The sequence below is a fragment of the Alexandromys fortis genome, unplaced genomic scaffold, assembly GCF_014885135.2.
Source record: "Alexandromys fortis isolate MF-2015 unplaced genomic scaffold, M_Fortis_MF-2015_v1.1 scaffold_170, whole genome shotgun sequence".
NCBI classification, from domain to species: Eukaryota; Metazoa; Chordata; class Mammalia; order Rodentia; family Cricetidae; genus Alexandromys; species Alexandromys fortis.
Window position 1 is genome coordinate 515,535 of NW_026068084.1, and position 24,794 is coordinate 540,328.

The 24,794-nt window shown below is 42.9% G+C and overlaps 2 protein-coding genes and 1 long non-coding RNA gene across 9 annotated transcripts; 2 read left to right on the forward strand and 1 right to left on the reverse strand.

The window, feature by feature from the left end:
- The first annotated feature begins 494 nt into the window (after nucleotides 1-494).
- Ccdc179 (coiled-coil domain containing 179) lies at nucleotides 495-8,384 on the forward strand. The gene is made up of 5 exons (XM_050122127.1): nucleotides 495-550; nucleotides 1,315-1,359; nucleotides 2,629-2,733; nucleotides 7,534-7,614; nucleotides 8,307-8,384. The coding sequence occupies exons 1-5, from the start codon at nucleotides 503-505 to the stop codon at nucleotides 8,382-8,384; spliced, it is 357 nt and encodes a 118-aa protein (XP_049978084.1). The 5' UTR covers nucleotides 495-502.
- A 2,949-nt stretch (nucleotides 8,385-11,333) lies between these two features.
- On the forward strand, nucleotides 11,334-22,195 carry Svip (small VCP interacting protein). 7 transcript variants are annotated; one of them, XR_007588737.1, is made up of 6 exons: nucleotides 11,423-11,722; nucleotides 12,625-12,816; nucleotides 13,337-13,387; nucleotides 13,834-13,944; nucleotides 18,655-18,823; nucleotides 21,099-22,195. XR_007588737.1 is itself a non-coding variant. In XM_050122107.1 (5 exons), the coding sequence occupies exons 1-5, from the start codon at nucleotides 11,476-11,478 to the stop codon at nucleotides 18,735-18,737; spliced, it is 684 nt and encodes a 227-aa protein (XP_049978064.1). In that variant the 5' UTR covers nucleotides 11,461-11,475; the 3' UTR covers nucleotides 18,738-21,378. The 7 variants fall into 7 exon arrangements, 6 of the variants coding, with proteins under 6 accessions (XP_049978065.1, XP_049978066.1, XP_049978064.1 ...); XM_050122107.1 differs by having other exon boundaries at nucleotides 11,461-11,722; nucleotides 18,655-21,378; XM_050122108.1 differs by lacking the exon at nucleotides 13,834-13,944 and having other exon boundaries at nucleotides 11,334-11,722; nucleotides 18,655-21,382.
- On the reverse strand, nucleotides 13,900-18,645 carry LOC126488567 (uncharacterized). The gene is made up of 6 exons (XR_007588741.1): nucleotides 14,875-18,645; nucleotides 14,598-14,657; nucleotides 14,501-14,520; nucleotides 14,324-14,440; nucleotides 14,070-14,166; nucleotides 13,900-14,029 (listed from the first exon to the last, which is right to left on the reverse strand). It is a non-coding gene; the product is annotated as an uncharacterized lncRNA (long non-coding RNA).
- Nucleotides 22,196-24,794: the final 2,599 nt, after the last annotated feature.

The following is a 24,794-nucleotide window of genomic DNA, read 5'->3' on the forward strand; positions in this document are numbered from 1 at the left end:
CACCAACATGAAGTGGAGAGCTATGCTGAGGACTCACCTTGGCAGAAAGCGTGAGCGCAAGGCAGCCATGTTCACCACACCCCAATCCTGGACCACTTTCCACTGAAAGTCACAGGGGGTCAGAGGTAGGGAGCAGGACTGGTCCAGCTGGAAATTGTGATGGGAAATAGTGAGTAGATAGAATTAAGAATCAGAACAGAGAGAGGCTAATGAGACAGACACGGATTAGATGCATTAACCAGGGGCTTGCCTAGAAAACAAGCAGGTGATTTCTGTGACTTTGGAGCACGTGGAATAGTATACAGGGAATGATAGCAGCTTGAGGTTTTGTAGACAGGCAGAAGCTGTGTCTCAGCCTCCTGGGCACTGGATTTAAGTAAAGGGTGGGTCCCAAGATGAGAAAATAAAGAGAATTGTGATGGCAGGGTGGGACAGGGCTGCAGGGACATGAGTGGCCCCATCTTTAGGCAATAGGTGCCTAGGCACCCTACGGCTCTGCAGCATGTGTCTGCCACGTGTTCGAGATGAGGAGCCCGCCCAAGTCTACCCAGTGAGTCCTCTGAGGTCTTAACTCTGTTCTAGCCAAATTTGCCCTATCCCTGCACCCCAAGCAGTCAGCTACAGCCACCAAGGATCCAACTTGAATCTTGAACGAAAGAGACTAGACTCTAGGATCCTAGGAAGACCCCTGAGGAGGAAAATGCACCACAGTGCTTGCTTGAGTTGGGCCTGATCTATTAGTTGTGTTGACTGACACACTGACCCACAGTGGAGGATGAGGGATGGGTGAGGGATTAGAGAAAAGAGGAGCATGGGAAACATGCACATTCTCAATACTGAGAAATGAAGTGGACATTTACCTTCAAGGTTTAAGGTTATAGTTGGATTAAAGTTGGGAAGAGAAGTATTGAAAAGACACTTTATGGGTGGGGCAGGTGGGGACTCCTGAAGAACACCCACTCCTCCCTGTGCCCCATGACTTCAATTGCTCCAGTTTTCTGGATTTGGGAGCCAGATTAAAAAGCAGACCCACTGTTCCATGCACTCAGGGTGGCTGCTCAGAATTCACATGCTGATGCAATTGTGACACTCTTCGGGTTTCATACATCTTCTCCTTCCTGGAATGAAGCCAGCACTCAGCTTGCCCACTGTCATATGGCTCACAGTTGGCTCTCCATCCTCTTTCAATTATGCTCGGTTGCTTTCTCTTGTCCTGCCTCTTGCCTGCAATGATACCTAGAACACAAATTTTAAAGAGGTGTGTCTCTTCTCTGCTTTATTTTAACGTAGTGTGCATTTTTACAAATTGCATAGGAAGGAACACGAAGGCACCACACTTCAGATGTTTCTGCCAGGCAGGTAAATTTTGTTTGAAATGTTTTTAACTTATGCCTGCATGTATGTTTGTCAATAATCAGACACATCGTCAATGCATCCCTCAGACAGTTAGAGTCCTGGGACTACTATAATAGGTCTTGATTAGGTTGTGTGTGTGTGTGTGTGTGTGTGTGTGTGTGTATAACTTATACATGCTTCATTATATATATATATATACAGCATATATAAATTGTAAATTAGAGTAATAAAACAGATATTACTCTTATGGAATTGAAACATTGTGAGTGTCCCCAAATCCACCCAGAGGCAACCTCCATTTTAGCTCGCTGTATCTCTCCCGACATAAACATGATTTCGAATATTTTTCAGCCACTTGCTTTTAATATATTGCCATGTATATGTGCCTCTTTAAGTGCACTGGTGACATTTTCTTAGCTTTGAATTTTATAAATATGATTCCTTAGTAAATGCTGTGCATAATTGCGGTTCCCTCATTCCCATTGCTGCTTAATGTTTTGTTGTGGAACAAACCACAGCTCATTATGCCTTTTCTTGTCTGTCACATTGGGTTGGCTCAACATCCTTCTACAATGGACAGTGCTAGTGTGAGCATTTGAGTACATGTGTCCTCCCCATGCACAGAGGATCTTCTCATTACTTACACAGGAGGGTGATGTTTGGATCATGGGGAAACAAACTTTTCATTGATTTGGGTGCCTGTCACTGTGTGCAGAGCATCACACTGACTCTTCCATCAGCAGTTGTCCCTATACTGTACGCCATCTCTTCAAGGCATTCGATTTTCATTCTTTGGGCTTATGGTACTCACAGATGCCACACAATGGTGACATAAAAGGCTGGATTTTGAAGCCAGATTAAAAAGTAGACCCATTCTTTCATGGACATGGCGTGTGTAAAACGAAGCATGTAATAAGACTATCCATTTGAACATTTGGAATGAAATTACATTTAAAATAAAATTGAAAATACATGACCATGAATCTGGGTTTATAGAAACTGACATAGTTTAATTAATTAATGGGAATCGAGTGAACAAGGCCCTCTGGCAGTCCTCCTGATGCTACAGAGGGTGTCAAATTGAAAAGAAATAGCTTGGGGTTTTGGCTTGTGATTCTTCCCTGCCTCTATTAGCTAAGTAGACTGTGTGTTGCTCTGATCATGTCATTGACACAAACCAAAAATGAAGCACATGTTAGCTTCATATGATCTGAAAAGTTCTTTTTGGGTTTTTTTTGTTTTGTTTTGTTTTGTTTCTCAATGTTCCTTAAGTCTTTGGATAAACGTATCCACTACATGCAAAACCTAAGGAAGGAGAAGAGGAAATTGGGAAAAAGGTTTGCAAGGCCTGCCCCCGTTCCAGATCCAGGAATTATAGTAAGTGTCGAGCATTCCCAGAAATGGACAGTCCTCACTTGCTACCAGCATCCTGCTTTTTAGTGCACCCGATCACTCTTTAATTTTCTCTGCAACAATTTGTAATGCCACTCCAGGCAGACCCTTAATATTCCTTTTACCAAATTATCATGGTTTAAATCTACTCAGCAACTGTCTCCTGCTGAGAACATGGAGTTTGAGCTCTGAAGACATGTTGTCTGTTTATTGTGTGGTCTGAGGTTATTTGTTTAAACCTTAAAAATGAATTACAAAATTTCCTAAACAATAATTTATTTAGCCTATAATTAACACTTGAAATTTTAGAAAATTCTCTACACTGACTGCAACTTTTTAAAGTTTAGAGTATGTATTTATATACATATATACTTTATGTGAGTGTGTCTGTGTGAGTAGATGCTATGTGTGTCCCGGTCCCCAAAGAAGCCAGAAGAGGCTATCATGTCCCCTGGCATGACAGCCACCTAGTGCGGGTACTGGAAATCTAAGAGCTGGAGCCATAAATGCTGAGCTAGCTTTGGGCCTTGATATAAGTTTATCAGGAATAAATGCTTTCAGAATGAGGGCTACATACAAGTCACTTATAATGGCATTAAACTGCTCATTCTGTGGGTCACCAGAAGTCTGACGGCTTTCCCACTTGACAGTCCCTTGGGTACCTGAGGATAGCTGTCACTTTCCTACAATGTCAGAATTACTTTTTGTCAGATTGAAAATCCAGTTTTCTAAAATCTAATTTGCTTTCTGTTGACTGGTGAGCCCTGGCCATCTTCAAACAGAGGGTATGTTCCATACATAAATTTTTAGTTATTTTATCAGTTCCATGCACTTCATATACAATATAGTATTCTCTGTACTCCATCTCAGATCTCAGCCATTTCTCCACATAGCCCTTAGCAGATTGTCATGTAGTAGAAATCACCCAGCATGCAGCTTTTAAGAGTGGCTCTTTTCACTTAGTAATATACATTCAAGGTTCCACCACATGCTTTAATGTCTTGATAATCCAGTTTTAAATGTAAAAATTATTTCTTTATTGTGGAATATACACATTTGGATGAACATGTATGTGCCAAGGGATATATGTGGAAGACAGAAGACACGACCGTAGAGAAGTTGATCTTCTCCTTCCCTCATATGTGTTAGAGGGATTAAACTCAAAAGTCAGGTTTAGCAGAAAGTGCCTTTATCTGCTGAGACATCTCATTGGCTCAACCGATTTTTTTTTATCAGTGAACACTATGTAATTTTCTGGATATCATGTAGTGACTGATTAACACACTGAAGGATGCTTGTTGTAATTAAGAACTGTTGTATGCAAAACTGCTTGCATACAAAGACTTCAATCTTAAGAGTGAGATAATTGGTAGTTTATATAAATTTTTCTTACATAAATTTTAATTCCCTTTTTCTTTTTATCTGTGTGTTCTACTCCTGCTTAGTGGTCATCTGAATAAGCCTGGAGTCTTCTAGGTGAACCTATTCTCTAGATGAAAATATGTGGAATTCTGACATTGAAAAACAAGTCATGGCTTGGCTCCATCTGGAGAATAAAGGAATGTTCCATCATTCTGCAAAATAAACACAGAACTTGCACTCAACAACCAGGCTGTGGGCTTCTAAATTTTATTAAGTTTATAGCTCATCACTGTAGATTTTTTTTGTGGTAATCTGGTATCTCAAAATGTAAAGATTTTGCAAATATATTTGTGTTTCAATTGTTGCAATTAATTAGGTATATAGTTTACTCAGATATTGGGAGTGATCCTTCAATGTTAGGAAAATAACAGCATAATATCCCCTCTAGATTTACGATGATTTGGGTTGGTACTTCAAATAAAGTGTAATATAAACAAAATTGTCACTTAAATAAAAATCCACAGAACATTTTCTATGCAGAACTGAAATGAAGTTCTATTTTGACATGAAAAATAAATAGTAACTGCATCTGGTGTAGGAAAACGACGCTTTTTGGTAAGTAATGTCCAACTTGAAAATGGAATAGTGACTGTTGTCTAAACTATTCACAGCTGTTCAAAGTCAGCAATGGAACTGGCCAGGTTTCTGTAGTTTCAAAAGTGGTAAGTGGGACACAAGGAATTTCATTTTTAAAAATATAGACAAAAATGAGAAACTATGATAAACCGCCAGAAGATAGAATGGAATATCTAAAAGTTATAATTTCCAGAAATTGAACAATATTAGCAAACATGACATGTTTTTCAAGAATATAAGAAGTAAACTTGATCTATCAGGTTGTACCACAGGCTGCCTAGAAGAAGGTTCCATACTGTGCTACAAGCCAGGAAGGGGAGCCTGGGCAGAGCTGTAGGAACTCCTTTAAGTTACCAGCCCACTTGGGCACGGCCTCTTATAATATAAATGCTGCTGTGAAGAACGTGCCTATGCTCTGTCTCTCTTCTGGCTGCTGGGTTCCATTACTGTTTCCCCATCAGAGGACTGTGATCTGTGAGCCCACCCCTAAATAAATAACCCTTTATTATACTCACTTCTGAGCTAGTGTGGGCTTTCTTTTTAGGGTCCCTCTTCAGAGCAGAGTTCATAAATTTCCTGAGTTGAGGATGCACTGAGGCAAACAAGAAATCAAGACACCTAGTTTAGCTGCTGTTGACGGGACAAGCTACAAAGTGTATCGAGCAGGCAGATAACTCACACTGACTGCTGGGGAATGCGTAGCTGCATGTGTGAGGCCAGTCAATACAGGTCAGACTAGTAAACTCCACAATCTACCACATTCGCCTACCAGCAGCATGCACAACCCTTGTTCATCACACGGGGCATTTAGCTGACAACAGAGGAATCAGCTGATAGCAGTAAGCTACTCCCAACTCTCCAAAAATAAGTAACTCTCCAAGACTAGGGTATGGAAACTTTACAAGAAGTTTGGACCTCACCAACCCCCTTACCACTGAAGAGGCAATGCAAGGCCCTCAAAGGACATCTGGATGTGCGCTTAGAGTACCAAGGTATGCAAAGTCTACTTTTTTCTGCATGTGTATGGTGCGGGAGAATTGTCTGTATTCTGTCAATCATGTTTTAAATAAACGCTGATTGGCCAGGCAGGAGGCATAGGCGGGAAAACCAGACAGGAAGTAGAAATGATGCCAAGAGAACAGGAGAATTCTGGGAAGGAGAAAGTTGATTCCCACCATTCCTGCTTAGATGTGATCTGCCCCACTGAAAAAGGTACTGAGCTACATGGCTAATATAGATCAGAAAAATGGGTTAATCAAGATGTGAGAGTTAGCCAGTGAGAGGCTAGAGCTAATGGGCCAATCAGCTTATAATTTATGAAGACCTATGTGTGATTTTCTTTGGGGTTAAACAGTTGTGGCATACCAGGCGGGACAAAAACCCCAACAACAAGCAGGCCCCCGTTCGTGTTACATGTGTACACCCATATCATAAGTTTAACTTACAAATTAGAGAAAGATTAACAACCACATCTAATAACATAGAACACAACAATATGTTGTAATAAAAAATGCTGTGGTTGAGATCACTCCAGCTTGAGAGAGTTAGGGTGAATACAAGTCTGTTGCAGACCACAGGGACCCAAAAGGCACAGGAGGAGGTCTTCAGGAAACTGAGAGTGTAAGAGTGTAAATAGCCTAGGTAAAGAGATGAAAAGGAATATGAAAGCAAAAAGGGTATCTGGGAATGGGAATAGTGTCCTCCTGAATTTTAGAATCTTCTCTTATAGAACACATATTGGGGAATTGGCTGGGGTCATTAGCCAACAGCTGAGAATAAGATCCTTTGACCATAATCCTTGATATCAAGGGAGGGTTAGGTACTAATGTCCAATGACTTTCAGCTTGGCACTACTTAGAGTCAGTGTAGTAAGCAAAAATAGAAGCAGGATCGGTGCTTGCTGCCATCTCTTGTGCCTGCTCATTTTTCTCTGCTTCCTTGTTGGCATCAATTGCCCCAGGTCTGGTGAGATGGATGGGGATCGAGTGTAAGCTGCAGTACACTTTCTGGAAAGACACAAGCAAAGTCTCCCCATGATAAGTAATGGGCTGGTGATTGCCATTTATCTGTTATCCCATCTTTCTGCAGCATCAGAGGTTACCTCACAGACCCTGACAAAGTGTCCAATATTTATGAGCTGCAGTATTTTCTTTGTTAACTGTTTTCAAAACATTCAAAGTCAATAATGCCATAGTGGTAAGATGTTGAGGGGGAGGAGCCTTATTCAGACACATGTTCCCCACTCTGCATTTATCAATTTGTTCTTTGAGTTACTTGTGTGCTCTCTGCACTACAGCTTGACCTTGGGGATTTTAAGAAATCCCAGTAACATGTTGATTTTTCCACTGGAGACAAAATTGTTTAAAGGCAGGGAAGGATCCACATGATACACAAATGCCTTTTAGTCTGGATTCAAATATCTGTAGTTCTTCTTCTGTCTCTCAGGAGACTATGAGAGGAGTGTGCAATGCCACCTCTCCTTCACTGGCATTGGGTATTTAACTTTAGGGCTGCTGCAAGGGCCTCTGCAGACATTGCCAGCATATATCTAAGTCCCTATTTCTTGACATACCAGGATCCAGTCATCCAGGGGGACATTCCTTATCAGACCGAACAGCCTCTGTATCTCTGCTGTGGCTCCATCACAAGCAAGCTGGCATCACAGTAGGCTCCTGTCTCAGCATGCTGCGGTTTCCACTCCATGGAACTTTATACTCTAGCTAGAAATTTAACAAAAGGCTCAGTAGGTTCCTGTCTTAAATCTCTGAAACTTTCTGTGCCCTGCAGAGGGCACATCCTCCTAAGCCCTTAGAACACAAAGATGAACATGGTCAAAATACTGAGAAGGTTCAAGATCTTGCTCAGCAGGTGATAAGGTACTCAGCAGCTGATGCTCTTTCCTGAGTAATGTATTCATATTTAATGGGATACCTGAGTTTCTTTTCTCTCAGCCGCAAGTTCATAGTGATCATAATTATATGCATTCTAAGTAAAAAAGCCCAAAGGCTAGTACATGCTCAGCTCAGCTGTTTATAATCACCTGACATATTTCAATTCATGCCCATCAATTTATATAATTGCATTACACATGGAGAATAACGTCTGTCATCTCGACAAGCAGTCTGAAGGGGCTGGATGGTTGTAAGGTCATGTGGATTCTATGCTCAACTCTCTTCTGGGTAGGATTTATATTTGGTGGAAAAGTTGAGACTTTGGATTGCTGATTCTGCCAGCAATCATCATGCCTTGCCCAAAGCTGTGAGAAAAGAGAAGAATGTGGAGGCACCTGAGATTCTTCACTTTCTAAGCTTCACTGTTTAAGCAATGCATTCAAGGATAGGTATAAGGTTGGCATCGAGAGGAGGTCTTCCATCCCATCACACTTTTGGTGCCTTACTGACTTCCTCCTTCTTGTCAGATGCACACTCTTTAGTGGCACAGCAAGAATTTGTATCAGTGCCATCTTGATTCCCTCCCTCCTCTTCCTTTTCATTCTCCCCATCTCTCTCTGCCACTAGGAAAGCTTGTAATGGCTTAAGAGTTTTCTCTCCCTCACGTAGGTGCCTAATATCGCTGTAATAATAGGATCGAAAGAGTCAGACAAGGAGTGTCCAGTCCTAACTGTGATACAGCTCTGAGGAGAAAGGCTTCCTCAGTACAAGTGTTGCAGCTCTGAAGGGAAATGCTTCTCCAGTGGAAGTGTTACTACTCCAAGGGGAGAGGTTTCCCCTATGTGTCTTAGTCTGTTTTGTATTGCTATAATAAATACATGACTCAAAGCAACTTGGGAAGGAAAGGGTCCTATTTCAGCTCACAACCCTGGCTATTCTCTATGACTGAAGGAGTCATAGCAGGAACACAAGGCACAAGCCTGAAGGCAGGAACTGAAACAGAGGCTGTGGAGGAGTGCTACTTACTGGCTCGCTCCTCTTTTCTCTGTTTGTTCAGCCTGCTTTTGTAAACATCCTAGGATCATGGGCCTAGGGGTGGCACTACCCACAGTGGGATATGCCCTCTCCCACCAATCAGTAGTCAATATAATGCCTGTTAGGTTTGTCTAAGGACAATCTGATAGAAATATTTTCTCAATTGCAGTTTCCTTTTCCCAGATGCTTCTAGTTTGTGTCAAGTTGACAAAACTCTAACCAGCACAGAGAAGGAAGCAGTTGTGCCAACAATGACACTGGGCACACATGGGCTTGTGTCAGAGCTCGACAAAGCCTCATGTTACCTAGCAGGTTAGTAGCTTATCATCCCAGCCTTCACTCTGCTGTACCATTATTTTCCTAGATAATGGCATATCCACCTTACAGAAAGCTCCTCCAAGTTTTCTCCCATAAAACTATCATATAACACTTCTGTGGACTCCTTCATCTCAAGTAATGAAAAGGTTGGAAGTAGAATTACTTTGCATTGCAAATAGTTTCCCTCCACTTATTAAATAAATCTCTCAATTACAATATATCAATTGAAAAACTGATATTAGAATTTTAATAGAAGTGAACAATCAAGAAAATAGAGCTTAAGTGCACTGCAATAAAAGATTGGAGTGATATGCACACCTTGAAATTACTCTTGGTTTGCTTTCCATTGCTGTTATAAAACACTGACTAGAACCAACATGGGAAGAACGGGTTGACTTCATATAATAGCTTGTGGTTCTTCATCATCTAGGGAAGGCAAGCAGAAGTCAAGGGAGGAACTTGAAACAGAAACCCGGGAACTACACTGCTTATTACCTTGCCTGGCTGAAGCCTAGCTATTCTTCTTGCACAAGCCAAGCCCTCCTGGCTAGGGAATGATAGTCCCACCCACAGTAGGAGAGGCTCTCCTATATCACTTGTCAATCAAGAAAATGTTCCAAAGACATGCCCACTGGCTAACATGAAAAAGGCAATACTTAATCGGGTGTGAAGTTGGCAACCAAGATTAGCTGGCACAGGAACCAAAGGGAAAGAAGCTGAATGGCCTCAGGATACAGGATGTCCCATGCCCTTGGACCACCTGCCTCTGCTGACTGGCACTCAGACACTCAGGGCTTCTACAGAGATGGGGAACTAGAGGTGATAACCATTTCTGAGTGTTGTCTTTCAGAAGTGACACTCTGATCCTTGCTAAAGGTCTGGGCTACAGAGCTGCTAAGAGGCTAGGAGGAGAACACCTTAAAGAGGCAGAGAAATAATTTAACATGGAAAGATTTCTAATGTAAACTCTAAGAATAGGGAGGTCAGAGATGAATGACTAGGAAGAAATAGGGATTTGGTTAAGCTGAAGGAAACTTGAGAGCCATGGTCATCAGCAACCTTACGCTTGAGATGAATTTGTGTTAATTGTATGTTGTAGTTCCATGAACTTATTAAAACCTGAAACTATCCAGGTGTAAAAATTCTTAAAAATGGAAGAACTGAAAGTTCCAAGTTGATAATGTGGAAGTAAATTCTCAACATGTCTATAAGAAATAAAAATTGAAATATATTTGTACTATTTTGAAGCACAGTAACTTCAAATAATAGTTTCTGTGTGCTTACCCAAGAAATTGGAAGCATTTGTCCCCTCAACCATAATGTGTAATTCATGATGAAAGCAGAGAAATAGAACCAGACAGAAAGAGAAGGCTGGGAGAAGGAAGAAAAGAAATAATGAAAACAAGAAATGGAAATGGCACCAATTTACACAGTCCAGAAGACAGAACGTATACATACATAACTACTGTCAACTGTCCCATCTAAAAGAAAGAATACACGCGCCGTGTTTGAGTGCAAACAGCTGCATTTTGGAAATGCCTTAAATTTGCAGATTAACTGCAAAGCCTTGATGTGAGGAGACATGGGCTGGACATGAATGTCAGGTGGGCCCTAGCGTTTCTAAATCTAGTTTTAAGCAGTCGCCAGGGGAATCTTACTGTTTGGAAATCTGGGCCGCGTTTCATGGAAGTCTTTCTGGTTGGACTGTATTGCTTTCCCATGAGGGAAACGCGAGTCGCCCGCATCTGTCTCTGAGACGGGAAGAAGAGGCGGCTCTCTCATCCTGCCGACTCCGCGATACAGCACTGACCCCACTGAGAGGCAGACAGGGCAGCTGACAGCAAACTGGACTGCGGGTTTCAGGGATCAGAGGCCACAGTTCCTGCTCTCCCAACTGTCTTCTCAACAGGTGCCTGCAAGAGCATAAGTCCGCATGCGCAGAGCTCCTGGGGAGGGTGGGCTGGGCTCAGACCTGGGCATTGCACAGCCTTAGAGCCTGAGAAATCAGCCTCGAAGGGTGGGGCCTCGAGAGCCGAGGGTGGGACGGGGTGAGAGTGGGGAGGGAGGAGTGAGGGCGGTGACGGAGGGGGTGTGAGGGGGACGGGTGGGAGTGGGGCGTTCTCATTTGGAGGGGCTGACAGCTAAGTGGGTGGGGCGGAGCCGTGGGTCAGGCGGAGCTCGACTGGAAGGGGCGGAGCCTAACGATGGAGACGCAGCAGGGGCGGGGCTTGTCGCAGATGGGTGGGGCTTTGCCAGAGTGGGGATTCAGGACCCAGAGTGAAGACCGTGGGTTGGGCTGTTGTTAAATCCTATTGGGTGGGGTTTGCGACAGAGGCGGGGCTTGATACTGGACCGGATGAATGGAGATTGCCGCCGGGTCAGGTGGAGCTAGTTCGCACTGGAGGCGGGGCTTGCGGTAAGCCTGGAGGGGCGGGGCTTGTTGCTATGTCGAGTAGGATAGGGTTTTGCTATAGGCCGGACAGGGATGGTGCTAGCATTTGGGCGGAGCTTTGGGGGGCGCTGGCCTGGGGCGGGGCTTGCCCCTCAGGTGGGGGCGGGTCTCGCCACAGGGCGGGACTTTGCCGCGGGTCAGGTGGGGGCGGGGCTTGTCGTTGGGCGGGGCCAGCCACAGCCCCCCTGCGAAGATCCCCAGCCGGGCCAGAGGTGCCAGCGTCCCCATGGGGCTGTGCTTCCCGTGCCCCGCGGAGTCCGCACCGCCATCCCCGAGCCCGGTGAGTAGCCTGTCTCGCCCTGCTCCAGCTCGCGGCGGCCGTTGTCATGCAGCCGGGCTGAAGGTGAACCTGCCGGGCGGCCGGACGCTCTCCGCGGCTGTCCTGCGGACCCGTCTAGGGTAGGACAGGTGGGGGCTGGTCTGTCCCCAGGGGCTGCTCTCGACGTGTGCCTCTTCTCGTGTCTTTACCAGCTGTACAGAGAAGGTCCTGGACGCGCCGCTGCCCGTGCCATTTAGTGGATATTTTATTAACCGGCGGCTTGCTTTTACTCAGTTTGTAACAGCTGGGGGCCAGCCCAGCTTTGAATCACACATAAACAAGCAGTACGTTTTAGGTGTAGAGGTTTCCAGTACTGCTGTATTTGGGATATATTTGTGTGGAAGCAGTCATTATTTTTTTTTTTTTTGAAATTAGAATATAAACAAGCCTTATGCTCCAACTGTACGCTTGTGTTAATATTTTTGCCTGTATTTGATCACATAACATAAATTTTTTTTCTCCCTACATCGGTTCTTGATGTGGCTAAAAATTAGTTGAAGCAATGAAGAATTTAGGGAAGTATATTAGTCCGTTAGCCACTAGGCTATAGATACTACCGTGACTGTTTAGACGATGTGGGAAAGTTCAGCTTTCCTTTGTGGCTGTTGTTGATTTTAAATGTTAGTTTTGTTTAGCTCAGAGAAAAGTATCTTTCTGCCAGCGTTTGTTAAGCCATATATCCCCAACGCCATCCTCTTCCCTTAACCGCTGGGCCCACTGGTGTATTTTACTTAGCACCTAAGATTTCCCTGCCCTGGCTGTGGGTCCAGCAACCCCCTGCCACCTCCTTACCCACTGTGATCATTACATCTCTCCCCGAGTACTTACTTTCTTCAGACACACACGTGTGTATTTGCTTACAGAACTCAAACTTTATGTGCATGGATGTCTGTATTTCATGGCTGGCTTCCTAGTGCCTAGAAAAGTTGGTGACAATCATTGGGATGGATGGATGAGTGTACTTGGTGTGGAGAAGGAATGGTTAAAAATCACACCCATGAGAAGTCCCAAGAGAAGTAAAGGGCAGAGAAAAATACCGCATGGTGCCTGCATAGGTAGGACAAGTGCCCCCTGAGTTTCTTGTCTTGTCTTCCCCACTCTACATAGCAACATCAGCCCATTGGTTCTAAATGGTTCCCCTAACTTCATCCTGCTTCATTGTCCTTTTGAACTAAGTTCCAAATTATCCTCAATTTCTACGTGTGCTAATCTGGTATATTGGTCTATAGAGAGAAATTCAGAAAGTCAAATATTTAATAAATACTGTAATACTTGTAGAACTCGGGATTATTCTGATTTATTTTGTTCGGGTGAAGGTGTATTCTTGCCATGTTGCTCAGGCTAGTCCTGAGCTGGGCTCCAGTAATCCTACTTATAGTCCCTCACATTAGTATCTAGGACTACAATTCCAGCACATCTTAGTGGGCTCTTATAGTGACTTTCTATATGAGGCTTTTACACCCATACTAAGTTTTTACAAACTGTTTCAATTTACACATTATTTATTTTTGTTGCCTCTAAAGTGAAGGTGTGTGGGGGTCTGTGATGTTTGGTTTTTCTCTTGAATTTTCTTAGGAAGAGAAAAGAGCAAAGCTGGCAGAGGCAGCAGAAAGAAGACAGAAAGAGGTAAGAGCACGATAGTTTGCCTGTTTGACAAGCGGTTGATTTCACTTTCTACAGTCTACCCTGCTCCCTTGCTGGAACGTGCTTGATGGCATTCACGGCTTTATACTCAGGGATAACCACTCTCAAAATGATGTCCAAGTGTCCAGGAACTGCATGCATTTACATTGCTTACTGTGAAAATAGCCCCAGATGGCTTTCACACTTGAGACTGTCCTCAGGATAAACCCACCATGATGATCAGTGTGAATGATCTAGGTTGAAGGAGGAATTCTGTGTGCTTGAAAATGGCCATGTTTTATGCAAGGCTGTTGTAGCATGCTGCCCTGTTACCCGAACCAACCCAACTTCCCAACCCCAAAGGAAAATCTAAAAAGCAAAACAGGCACATTCAGACACCAGATACTTTTGTTTTCCCCTGTAATCTCCCTTGGTTGAATTTCTTAAAGGCTGCATCTCGGGGGATTTTGGATATCCAATCAGTGGAGGCAAAGAGGAAGAAGAAAGAACAGTTAGAAAAGCAGATGGAAACATCGGGGCCACCAGCAGGTGGACTCAGGGTGAGTGTCACCTGGTGATTTATAGTGTCACCTGGTGGTCCATAGTGTCACCTGGTCCATAGTATCACCTGGTCTATAGTGTCACCTGGTAATCCATAGTGTCACCTGGCAGCCCATAGTGTCACCTGGTAATCCATAGTGTCACCTGGCAGCCCATAGTGTCACCTGGTCCATAGTGTCACCTGGCAGTCCATAGTGTCACCTGGTGGTCCATAGTGTCACCTGGCGGTCCATAGTGTCACCTGGTGATCCATAGTGTCACCTCACGGTCCATAGTGTCACCTGGTGATCCATAGTGTCACCTGGTCCATAATGTCACCTGGTGGTCCATAGTGTCACCTGGTGATCCATAGTGTCACCTGGCGGTCCATAGTGTCACCTGGTCCATAGTGTCACCTGACGGTCCATAGTGTCACCTGGTGGTCCATAGTGTCACCTGGCGGTCTATAGTGTCACCTGGTGATCCATAGTGTCACCTCACAGTCCATAGTGTCACCTGGTGGTCCATAGTGTCACCTGGTGGTCCATAGTGTCACCTGGTGGTCCATAGTGTCACCTGGTGATCCATAGTGTCACCTGGTGATCCATAGTGTCACCTCACGGTCCATAGTGTCACCTGGTGATCCATAGTGTCACCTGGTCCATAATGTCACCTGGTGGTCCATAGTGTCACCTGGTGATCCATAGTGTCACCTGGCGGTCCATAGTGTCACCTGGTCCATAGTGTCACCTGACGGTCCATAGTGTCACCTGGTGGTCCATAGTGTCACCTGGCGGTCTATAGTGTCACCTGGTGATCCATAGTGTCACCTCACAGTCCATAGTGTCACCTGGTGGTCCATAGTGTCACCTGGTGGTCCATAGTGTCACCTGGTGGTCCATAGTGTCACCTGGTGATCCATAGTGTCACCTCACAGTCCATAGTGTCACCTGGTGGTCCATACTGTCACCTGACAGTCCGTAGTGTCACCTGGTAGTTCGTAGTGTCACCTGGTTATCCATAGTGTCACCTGGCGGTTCATAGAGTCACCTAGAAGTTCATAGTGTCACCTGGCATTTTATTCACTAAGTCCCTGGAACTATCTTTGAGAAAGACTCCAGGTAACGTGAAAACACAGGGGGCAGAGATTAGAGGACATGTCAATTTATTTTAATATTGGGATAGGTTTGCTTTTTTTCCCCCAAAATAATAAGTTTTCCTTCTAAGCACATTATCTTATGTTTTATATGTAATGCTAATCATCAATGTGTCAGAAAAGCAAGCAGTATAAAAGACTATCGAAAAGGCCAAGCTCCACCCAATTCTGCCATTTTGACAAATGTGTCAAATATCTATCTACTTGTATGTAAATCATGAAATTGAGTTTTTTTGAAACTTCTGATGTGTAGTTTAATGTCCTCACTCTAGGGTTTGAGATCTTTGGTTTCATGCTTATTTGGTTTTTTGAGACATGGTCTCCTGCAACCCATGTTAGCTTTGAACTCACTACATAGCCAGGGATGGCCTTCAGCACTTGATCTCCCTGCCTGCACCTTCTATTGAGCTCATCCAGGCTTTAGGAACTTTTGGTTCTTCTGTTGTTGCTAATTGCCTTAGTTATGAATATGTGAGTTTAGACTGCGGTGTGTGCAGCAGTGAAGTGGTACATATTTCTCCCAATAGCTATGCTTCTGAATTGAGCCTGGTTTGTCCTTGGTGTACCTGCTAAGTGACAGAGGTCCTTCATCCGCAGGCTGTAGTCTAATGGGAGTTATCGTCTGTGTTGCTGCCCAGGAAAACAACAGTTCAGATACTGTGACTTCACAGGGACTCTTCTTTCAGCCTCAGGATAATTGGGGAAAGCATAGTACCCTTAATTGCTTTCAGCTTTTTAGGTAATTACTCCTTGAAGTTTCATTTGGGTTGGTCTCAGAACCACACTCACATACATAATCTCAGGCATTTATGTCTGTATGGCCAGATGTGGTGGGCAAGAAACGAGGCCCTCCTAAGCGGAGTCGATTCAGGCCCAGGAGAGCCTGTCAGAGACAGCACTTATCTCTGCTGTTTACCACAGTGAATTACCTCATCCAGTTTCAAGTAATGAATTAAATGAAAAGAAAAATGTTTTGCTTTGCGGTGGACCTTAATGATTAATAAAATAATTGGGTTTAGCATTCATCTATGTCATGTCGCCATTTTTATGAATGTCATTTCCTAGACTTGAAAAGAGGACAGAGTATATCTGGTGTAATTTTAATAGATAATGAGATCAAATCATTATGAAAACCATGTTTTTCTTTTTCCTATGAAGTTAAAAAGCTGACACTAAGCTCAATTCCAATTGTGTTCTCAAAAACAAGAAAGATACGGAGTAAATCATAGCACTAGAAAGAATGCTGAGATCCACCCATTCCTAGCAGGAGCAGAGGTGCAAAGTTCCCAGAGAGTGCTAGGCGCTAAGTTTAGTTGAGCCAGCTATCCTACCTGTAGTCAGAATTAAGAAAGCATTTCTTTCACATGTTATAGCCTAGTAAGCCCACTCTTCAAGCCTAGGAATCAGGCTTTCTTCATTAAATCTGCAGCTCCCTCATTCTGAGGCCTGTAGATTGAAAAGATACTAGGCCTCGTGTTACTTCTAGGCCTCATGTTACTTCAGGCTTCTCTACGGAGCTCAGAACAGAAGCATTTCCATGGTTATCCTTCCTCATTTTGTGCTGGTTCTTTTACAAAATCTGATTTCTTAGTCATGAGCATCAAACTGCAAAGCTGCTGCGGAGTTTTCTTAAAGGAAAAATCACGCCCACACCCTACTACTGCTGCCCACTGTGTGGTCGTCCTGGCCACTCTTCATCGGCAGCCTTGGGAGTGTGTCTTTGTCTCTGTAGCCAGCTGGCCAGTGCTCAAAGCACGACGTTCAAAAGGAATGCATTGTGGCCCCAGGAATAACAAAAGGAGCAGCACAGCGCAGACAGTGGCTCAGGTCTAGGCCTGGGTCCTCCAGTGTCTTGTTCCGTGCACAGCTTGGAGGATCCTTCAGACCAGGAAGATTCTTGTCATGAAGAAAATGTTTCCTCCCCATCATCATATATCCAACATCTGCCTGTCTCCTGGGGTAGCATAGATAGTGTTCAAGGTTTTATAGAAAGGGGCTTACCTAACCAAGGCTGTGACACCCACTCTGAGGTCGTGCCCACACCAAGGACCGTGACCCCACCAGATCTATAGCAGACATTCATGCAGGAGCAATGGCCAAGGGGCAGTCTTGAGGTCTCAGTGAGGGCTGTGCCTGTTAATTTGAAGTGTCCCCAAGGGTGGAGTAGTTCACAGAGATATTTATTTTCCCATTGTAGTTTCAATTTAAAGCCTGATTGAGATTTCCCAATGTTAAATTAACACTAATCTTGATGTCGAACAGTCTACAATACATTTGGGGTATATTCTGTACTATCAAAGATTTTTAAGTTTTTTTTAAGATTGGATTTTTAAAAGGTTTATTTTTATAATTTTAACTACATATATGGTGATGGGTATGTATATCTAGGTGAGTGCAAGTGCCTTCACTGGCCAAAGGCGTTGGATCCCCAGAGTTGGAGTGACCACCCAGAGTGGGTGCTGGGACTGAACTCATGTCCTCTAGAAGAGTGGTGTATGCTCTATACATTGGGCTCTCACTCCAGCCTGTACTTTTCTTTTGCAAACTATGAGACACATGATATTTAAGGCTCAAAGAAGTCGTGTAATAAAGAAAAATGAGTTATCTCCTATCAACCCTTAATTTTCCAATGTATTGAAATAGTGGTAAAAACATCTTTAGCACTAAATATTTCTTGGATACAGTTTGAAATACTACCTAGATGACCATGAATACTTATCGTCCTTACTTGAAGGATTTTCTAGAACTTACTCTCAAAGATTTCATAGACTTTGCTAAACAAACTGACACAGAGTGTTTTCTCACTCAAGAAAGGGAAAGATCTTAACACAAAATTATTTAATAACTACTTTTTTTGGGGTCCTGGCTCAAGAAGAAAAGTATTCTTTTTGTTGTTGTTTTGTTTGCATTTCGTAATCTCACTGATGCTGTTTTTCCCCTTACTGTGTTGTGTGTCTGGGATGTAAGCTAATGAAGCTTACTCAGTGTCTGCCAGCTTCTGAGTCTGGTGAAGAGCCACTCACATATATGACCAGGTACATGGCATGGGGTTATTGCTCATGGACAAGCTTCACGGGACAACAGAAGCCTGGGGATGACTTCTGAGTCAGGGTAGCTTTTCAGGTCAATGGAGTCTGCCAAGGAAGGGCATTGGAAAGCAGCTCACTCTGGGTCCCATTTCTTGGAGACAACATAATGCATGTAGTAGTGTACCATTGAAGGATATCTAGGGTACCAACTCTTCTGTCCAGTCCTCACTCCCATTCCAGGATATTATTACCATTCCTAACTCTGACAGATTCTGACTGATCACGTGGGAGCCTTGGGCAGTCCAAGAGACTGGGCACATTTAAGGTCACCCTTTTATCTCCTCCAAAACATTATCTTTCCTTTATTTTTAGGCAGCTCTCTTATTTCATATTTTTGTGTATAATATAAAATTGTATTATTCATGGATATTTGCAAAGAAAATTATTTTGACCCTTAATTTTCTTTCTTTTTGTCCATTAGAATATCATTATATAATCTAAGTCAAAATGTATTGACTGATGCCTGTCTATTTTACCTTTTCTAGTGGACGGTGTCATGAAGCATCACACACTGCAGGAGTGCTATGTCACTAACTCCAGCATCAGCAGTCAGATGGATTTCAGCTGAGTGTCTCTTCTTCAGACTGATGAAGAATCAGACTCTGTATCGTTAGAGCCCTTGAGAGCAATGTGAAAACTATACTAAAACTATTGGTAAAATTTTTGATTTTCAAGCTTACCAAATGACCCATCTTTTCATTCAATTCCAATTTCCCTATATTTATTTTCTCTTCTTCAAGAAGTAACTTTCCGTTTTTGTAGTTAAAATATGGATCCAAAAGATATATCTGTGCATGCTGTGTTCTTGTCCCACATATATCTTCAGTGTTGAACTTGCTTTCTAAGTAACCTGGCTACTTAGGGCCATGTGGCACAGCCTTCTGTCTGTTTCTGTTTCATTGTATAGGAAGACTTCGGCTTCAACTCCAGACCTAGTGCCTTTAAGCTGATCATCAGGGAAAATCCTAAGGATGTATTTTAGAAGGACTTTAGGTGAAGGAATTCTTTATTTTTATAGCCCACTGAGAAATTAATATTTGTAGGCAAATGTTGACTTTCTGCTCATGTATCTTCTGTACTTATGGCATATCATACTAACTTGAGCTACGTGTCAGGGGTCCACCAGAGTACAGTGGGCTTCTGATGTGCCCTACCAGAGGCATGAGGGTGTGTGCAGTGACTGGATGAGAGCAACTGAGAAGCAGGTTAGTGACAATAGATTTGTTCAACTTTCACGAGCATCTTTATTCCCCTGCAGTGTGGAAGGGTAGTTGTAAGATGAACACAGACAGGGCATTGCCAATGGAAGCACGACAGAGAAACACATAAGCTCTGTACTTGCGAAGGTCGCCTTCATGTGTACAAGGATCAGGAGACTACGTGGTGTGATAGTCAGACAAGAGGTCTGCAGACCTCTGCTAACAGTAGACCTGAGGGGTGACATTGTAGCTTGTCTTCTTTTTACTGCACAGTAAGCGGAGATGCAAGGATGCTGCAGCTATGGGCTGCGATGCCAATACCTGATTCCCTCCCATAAAACGTATAGATTCAGGAATCTCAGTGAATTAGGCCAGGTCAAGCCACAAAAGGAAACTGAGCCACCAGCTCGCCTGTCCCTCCCACAAAGTATTTGACAGTGGGTCGAGCATGTTCTTTTTAAAGAGTTGACCCTATAATATAGGTCTCATCATGGCTGAAGAATTACTTTTCTATTGTTCAAAAATATTTCATATCTAGGTAAGACATATGACTGTATCAGTATACTTTTCTTCATTTGTAGATTAGTGATATTTTCCTTCATCAAGGATAGTAAAATCAATAAATCAAATTTTAGAAATATTTTAGTGTATTTTGGTAATTAACTCTAACATAGGAAGGCTCACTGGATGGGGAGAGAAGCAGCGCACACCATCCTTCATTATTGCAAGCCTTCCTCTGGTTAGCACAGGTACCCCATTCTCTTCACTTCGTCTTTGAGAATGGAACTTGAGTTGTGCATAGAGAAGGCTCACTTTCTAGAGGTAGTGCTGCATTTATAGCCAACTGGCGTTCTGACCTACTCCTGAGGCACACGCGATGTACAGGTATAGTGCTTGCTTGGGATAAGTGGGATACACTGCTTTTGCCAACTGTGAGCTGCCTTTGCCTTTCCAAGGCCATGTGCACGGCTATGGCCTGCCCAATAGACATGATGTGCTCAGCCTTCCCGAAGGCTATTTATGACATAGGTACTAAATGGTGATTTGAGTCTCATGAATGTGATTAAAAAGATGAAACAGGATGCTTGATAAGAAACTAGGAAATGGTTATTAAAAATCATACAAACGTAAACATTTTGCTTAGATTATGGATAGTCATATAGAGGCGTGATTCTTATCATTTACAGCTTAAATAACAAAAATTGTAACATTGAATAACATCCTCCAAACGTTATGACTAGTAAAACATAAGAGAAAGCATCAGATGCAGAAAGATAACCAATGTATGCAAACTTCAGTATTAATTCTAATTCTGAAACTGATGTAGCTGTTGTTAAACGAGTTTCATTTATCATTCCAGAATGCCTCTGTGACACATGGCATGTTTTGGGAACATCCAATGGTGGCTCTTTTATCCAGTTGATGTTATGATTATATCTGGAATATGATTTATTAGTTTTCTAATTATCATGAGCTCACATGTTATGTATTCTGCATTGTCTTTGGGGATATGAATATACATCTTTCTATATAAAAGTTCCCTCTGGCCATTTTAAAGTGTCTCTACTCCATCTTAAAGAAATTAGGAATGTCTTTGCAGTTAGGGCCACTTCCATGTCTCTGGGATTAATAATGGAAAGAGAAGAAACAATTCTCTGGAGGGGGGAATGTCTCTTGCTTCATCTGTGAAGAGGAAATGTTATTATTTTGTTATTACTTCTGTCTTTTAGGATAAAAGCATTGCAAAAAGGCTCTGCAGCATCCCAGAACCCTGGAAATTGATATGAAATTTGAATTTATCCTTTATCTAAAAGTTTGACTTATTTTCACTGAAAAGAATTATACTATATCCTTGGAAGATGAAAGTACATCTTGTCGGGTTTGAATAAAGTGTAATTTAACAGATTTGCAAGAGTTAGGTGGATGTGATGTGCCTGCCTCCTGTTTTGAGTGAAAAGGGACATTTCTTTTTTAAAATAATATTTTTATTAATTCCTTGAGAATTTCACACAATGTACTTTTATTGTATTCACCCGTGTCCTCCCAGATCCACCCCAGCTCCTATCCACTAACTTCATATCCTCTATCATTTCTTCCCTTTTCTAACCACGGAGTCTAGTTTGTGCTAGTCCATTATTCTTGGTTGTGGGGCAGGACGTGGTTGTCACACTCTTAAAACTGAGTCTTCCTCTCTCCCGGCATCTATCAAATGCTGTTAGCAAGGGCTGGGACCGTGTGCTCACCTCCCACTGTGCTGGGATTTTTGTCTAGCTTGAGATTGCACATGTCTTTCTCACAGTGCCACTGCAAGCTCGTACGTGCAGCTGCCCTGCTCTGTCCAGAAATGTTTCCTTGTCCTCAAAACCACCTCTGGCTCTCACTCTTGCTCTGCCCCTCTTTTATGGTGATCCATGATCCACAGGGGCAGGCTGAAACAGACATATTTACAGCTGAGCATTCCGTGGTCTTTCATTTTCAGAATGTCAACCAGTTACCAGTTGCAAGCCTCTTGGTTAATCACCATCGATTTCCTTAACTTCTTATCTAAGTAAACATCTCATATTCCATCTTACACACACACACACACACACACACACACACACACACACACACTGTAACCTGATTCAGATATAGTTATGAGTCCAATGCATTGATTTTCTAAAACCAGCCAATCAAACATAAAAGAAAAAAACAGCATCACCAAAATAACAAACAAACAAACAAAAAACTTACCTAGAAAAGCCTGTATAAGTGTGTATAGCAGGTTGTGGAAGTAGTTTCGTTTTCGTTGCAGAAGTTTGTGTCACCAGCCTGAATCTTCAGTTCTCCTTCAATATGGCTTTTTACTACACTGTTCTGTCTTTTGTGTGTGTGTGTGTGTGTGTGTGTTTTGCAAACATTACATCAAATCTGACTACCACAGTTTAAGAACTAAATATACATAAACTCCTTGGCCTGAACATGACACTTACTAGTGGTACAGCCTTTGACTTGTATATGAATTTTAAGGGAAACAGGAGAAATTTTCTTCTTAGTGACACGCTGTCCCACAATTTATGAAGTGAGCATTACAACTTGGGAAATTTTTCAATTTTTCCTTTGAGTTACATTGATGGGTAGAAATTTCTGCTCATTGACCCTGCATCTATTCTTTTGGCTAACCACAAAGCAATAGCTAACCAAGACAGCAAAGAATTCCACAGCACATTTATTGGTGGCAACGATGAACACCTGGAATCATTACTGCTTCGTTGTCAGTTTTTTGGGTGCCTTTGCCACACATGACCCGCAGGGGCCATCCAGGTCTGCCACCGTTCCATACTTCTGAGGGTCTCTTGAAAGCTGCATTGCCACCTGGCTATGGCCTTGTCTCTGCTTGCTTACTTGGATGCTGCTCCCTGTAGTATTCCAGGAATACTTGGATTTTTAATCCTTTATCTCTTTCCTCTCATCTTTTTCTGGATGGTACCCTAGCTGAGAAACAGATGCCAGACCTCTTGAGTCTTCACATTCTCAGGAAGAGCCATCTGTATTTAGTCATGTCCTTCCAGATGCAATCCTATTTTTCCATATCCGCCAGCAGCTAGTCGATGTCAGCTTTGAACACGTTCTTAGATACACTTGGAAGACCACAGTGGATATTCTATGAATCTAATAATCCTCCAGGTCCCCCAAGTATGGCCATGCTCTAACCTTAGCACTCAGAGTTGTTTTGCCTTACTAAGGTATTTTGAAAGGTTAACAGAGGTAAAGCTGATTTCATCACGGTATTAGGAACTGAGGACTTTTCCAACTGCTGAGCAAAAGAAGAAATGCAAAGAAAAGAGAGGGGTCTGAGTGATGTCTTGCCGTGTTTCCGGCCTTGAGCCCAGGATTGCAGGTTGCCTCTGGATGCTAGAAAAGGCAAGAAATGGGTTCTCTTCCTGAGGTCTGCAGAAAGAATCACTGCTGTGAGGACACTTTCGCTATTGCTCACAAGATCATGTTGAACTTCTGACAACAGAATTGCCAAATGATAACTCATGCTAGAATGGGATCCATATCATTTTTGTTATACTGATTTCTAAGTCAGTTTTTATTATTGAAAGAAAAATTTGGATGTAGGAGAAAGTTTTGAAGGAAAAATTGTCAATAACAACGAAGAACTTTCATTAATACTGATTTTAATTGATGAAGTAAAGATTAAGTTACTAAGTGTCATAAGTTTGAAAAGACACTAGAGATATTCATTTATCAAGATCATTTTACCTGGCACAAAAACTGTAGGTTTAATCTATTTTTAGTTTTGCACTAACATGCTTTTCTAGACCCATGACTGACACATTCCCATTACCACTAACCTACCACACTATGCCCTATAAACAGGCGGGATGTTTGACTGAATTGATCACGTGACATACAGATACGTCCTCTCTGAGATTTTGGAGCAAGAAAGATAAATTTTTCTTATGGGAAAATAGTGAAATGATGAGTTAACTCCAACATTAAAAAAAAAAACCCTCAAGCCAGGCAGTGGTGGCACACACCTTTAATACCAGCACTCAGGAGGCAGAGGAAGCAGATCTCTGTGAGTTCGAGGTCAGCCTAGCTTACAAAATGAGTTCCAGGTCAGCCAGAGCTATTACATATTCAATTCTCCCCGCAAAGTAAATAATAAATAAAACAAAACTTTTCATAGTAACAATGTCTCGGGGTTTCTATTGCTGGGAAGAGACACCATGACCATGGTAACTCTTTTATTTTAACTTCTTCTTTACTACTCTCTGTCTTTCACAGCATCTATCTTGATCCTATTCATTTACCTATCCCTTTGTATGCTGTCTTCTGCCTCTGCACCCCCTCACCAAAAATAAAATATAAAAGAAAAAATATTTTAAAAATCTCATCAAGAAGTTGCAGTGTGACACAGTGAGTCGTGCAGTAAACACCTTTGTCCACGCATCTTTATTAGCAAGTGCTCATTGGTGGTCTGGCTCAAGGCCTCTGCTTTCTGCTACACTATTAATGCTGGGCCCTCACTAGGACTCTTCTAGGATATCCTGTTATTGCCCTGTGTTGTGGAGATCCTGCAGCTTAGGGTCTGTGGCTCAGGTCCCTTTATGTGCTCCGGCAGATCTTAGATGGGGTGGATGTTGGGATGAGCCAAGGCATAACCCTGATTCTGGGCTTGGACAACTGTGGAGTTGGTCTGCCAGTCAGTTCTCCCCTGTCTTCACCACCAGGGTGAGCTCTCCAGCATTGTTCCAGCTAATTCACCCTTGCAGCAATGAGCAAGGGGTGGGGTCAGTTCTGCTTTCAGGCCCTCAGGATCTGCTCTTCCCCCATCCACACCAATAGAACCAACCCTCCTACTCTTAGGACCCGGGACCAGCTTCTCTGCCTGTCTCAGGAACTGATGGCTGGGAGGTGGGGAGAGGACATCTCTC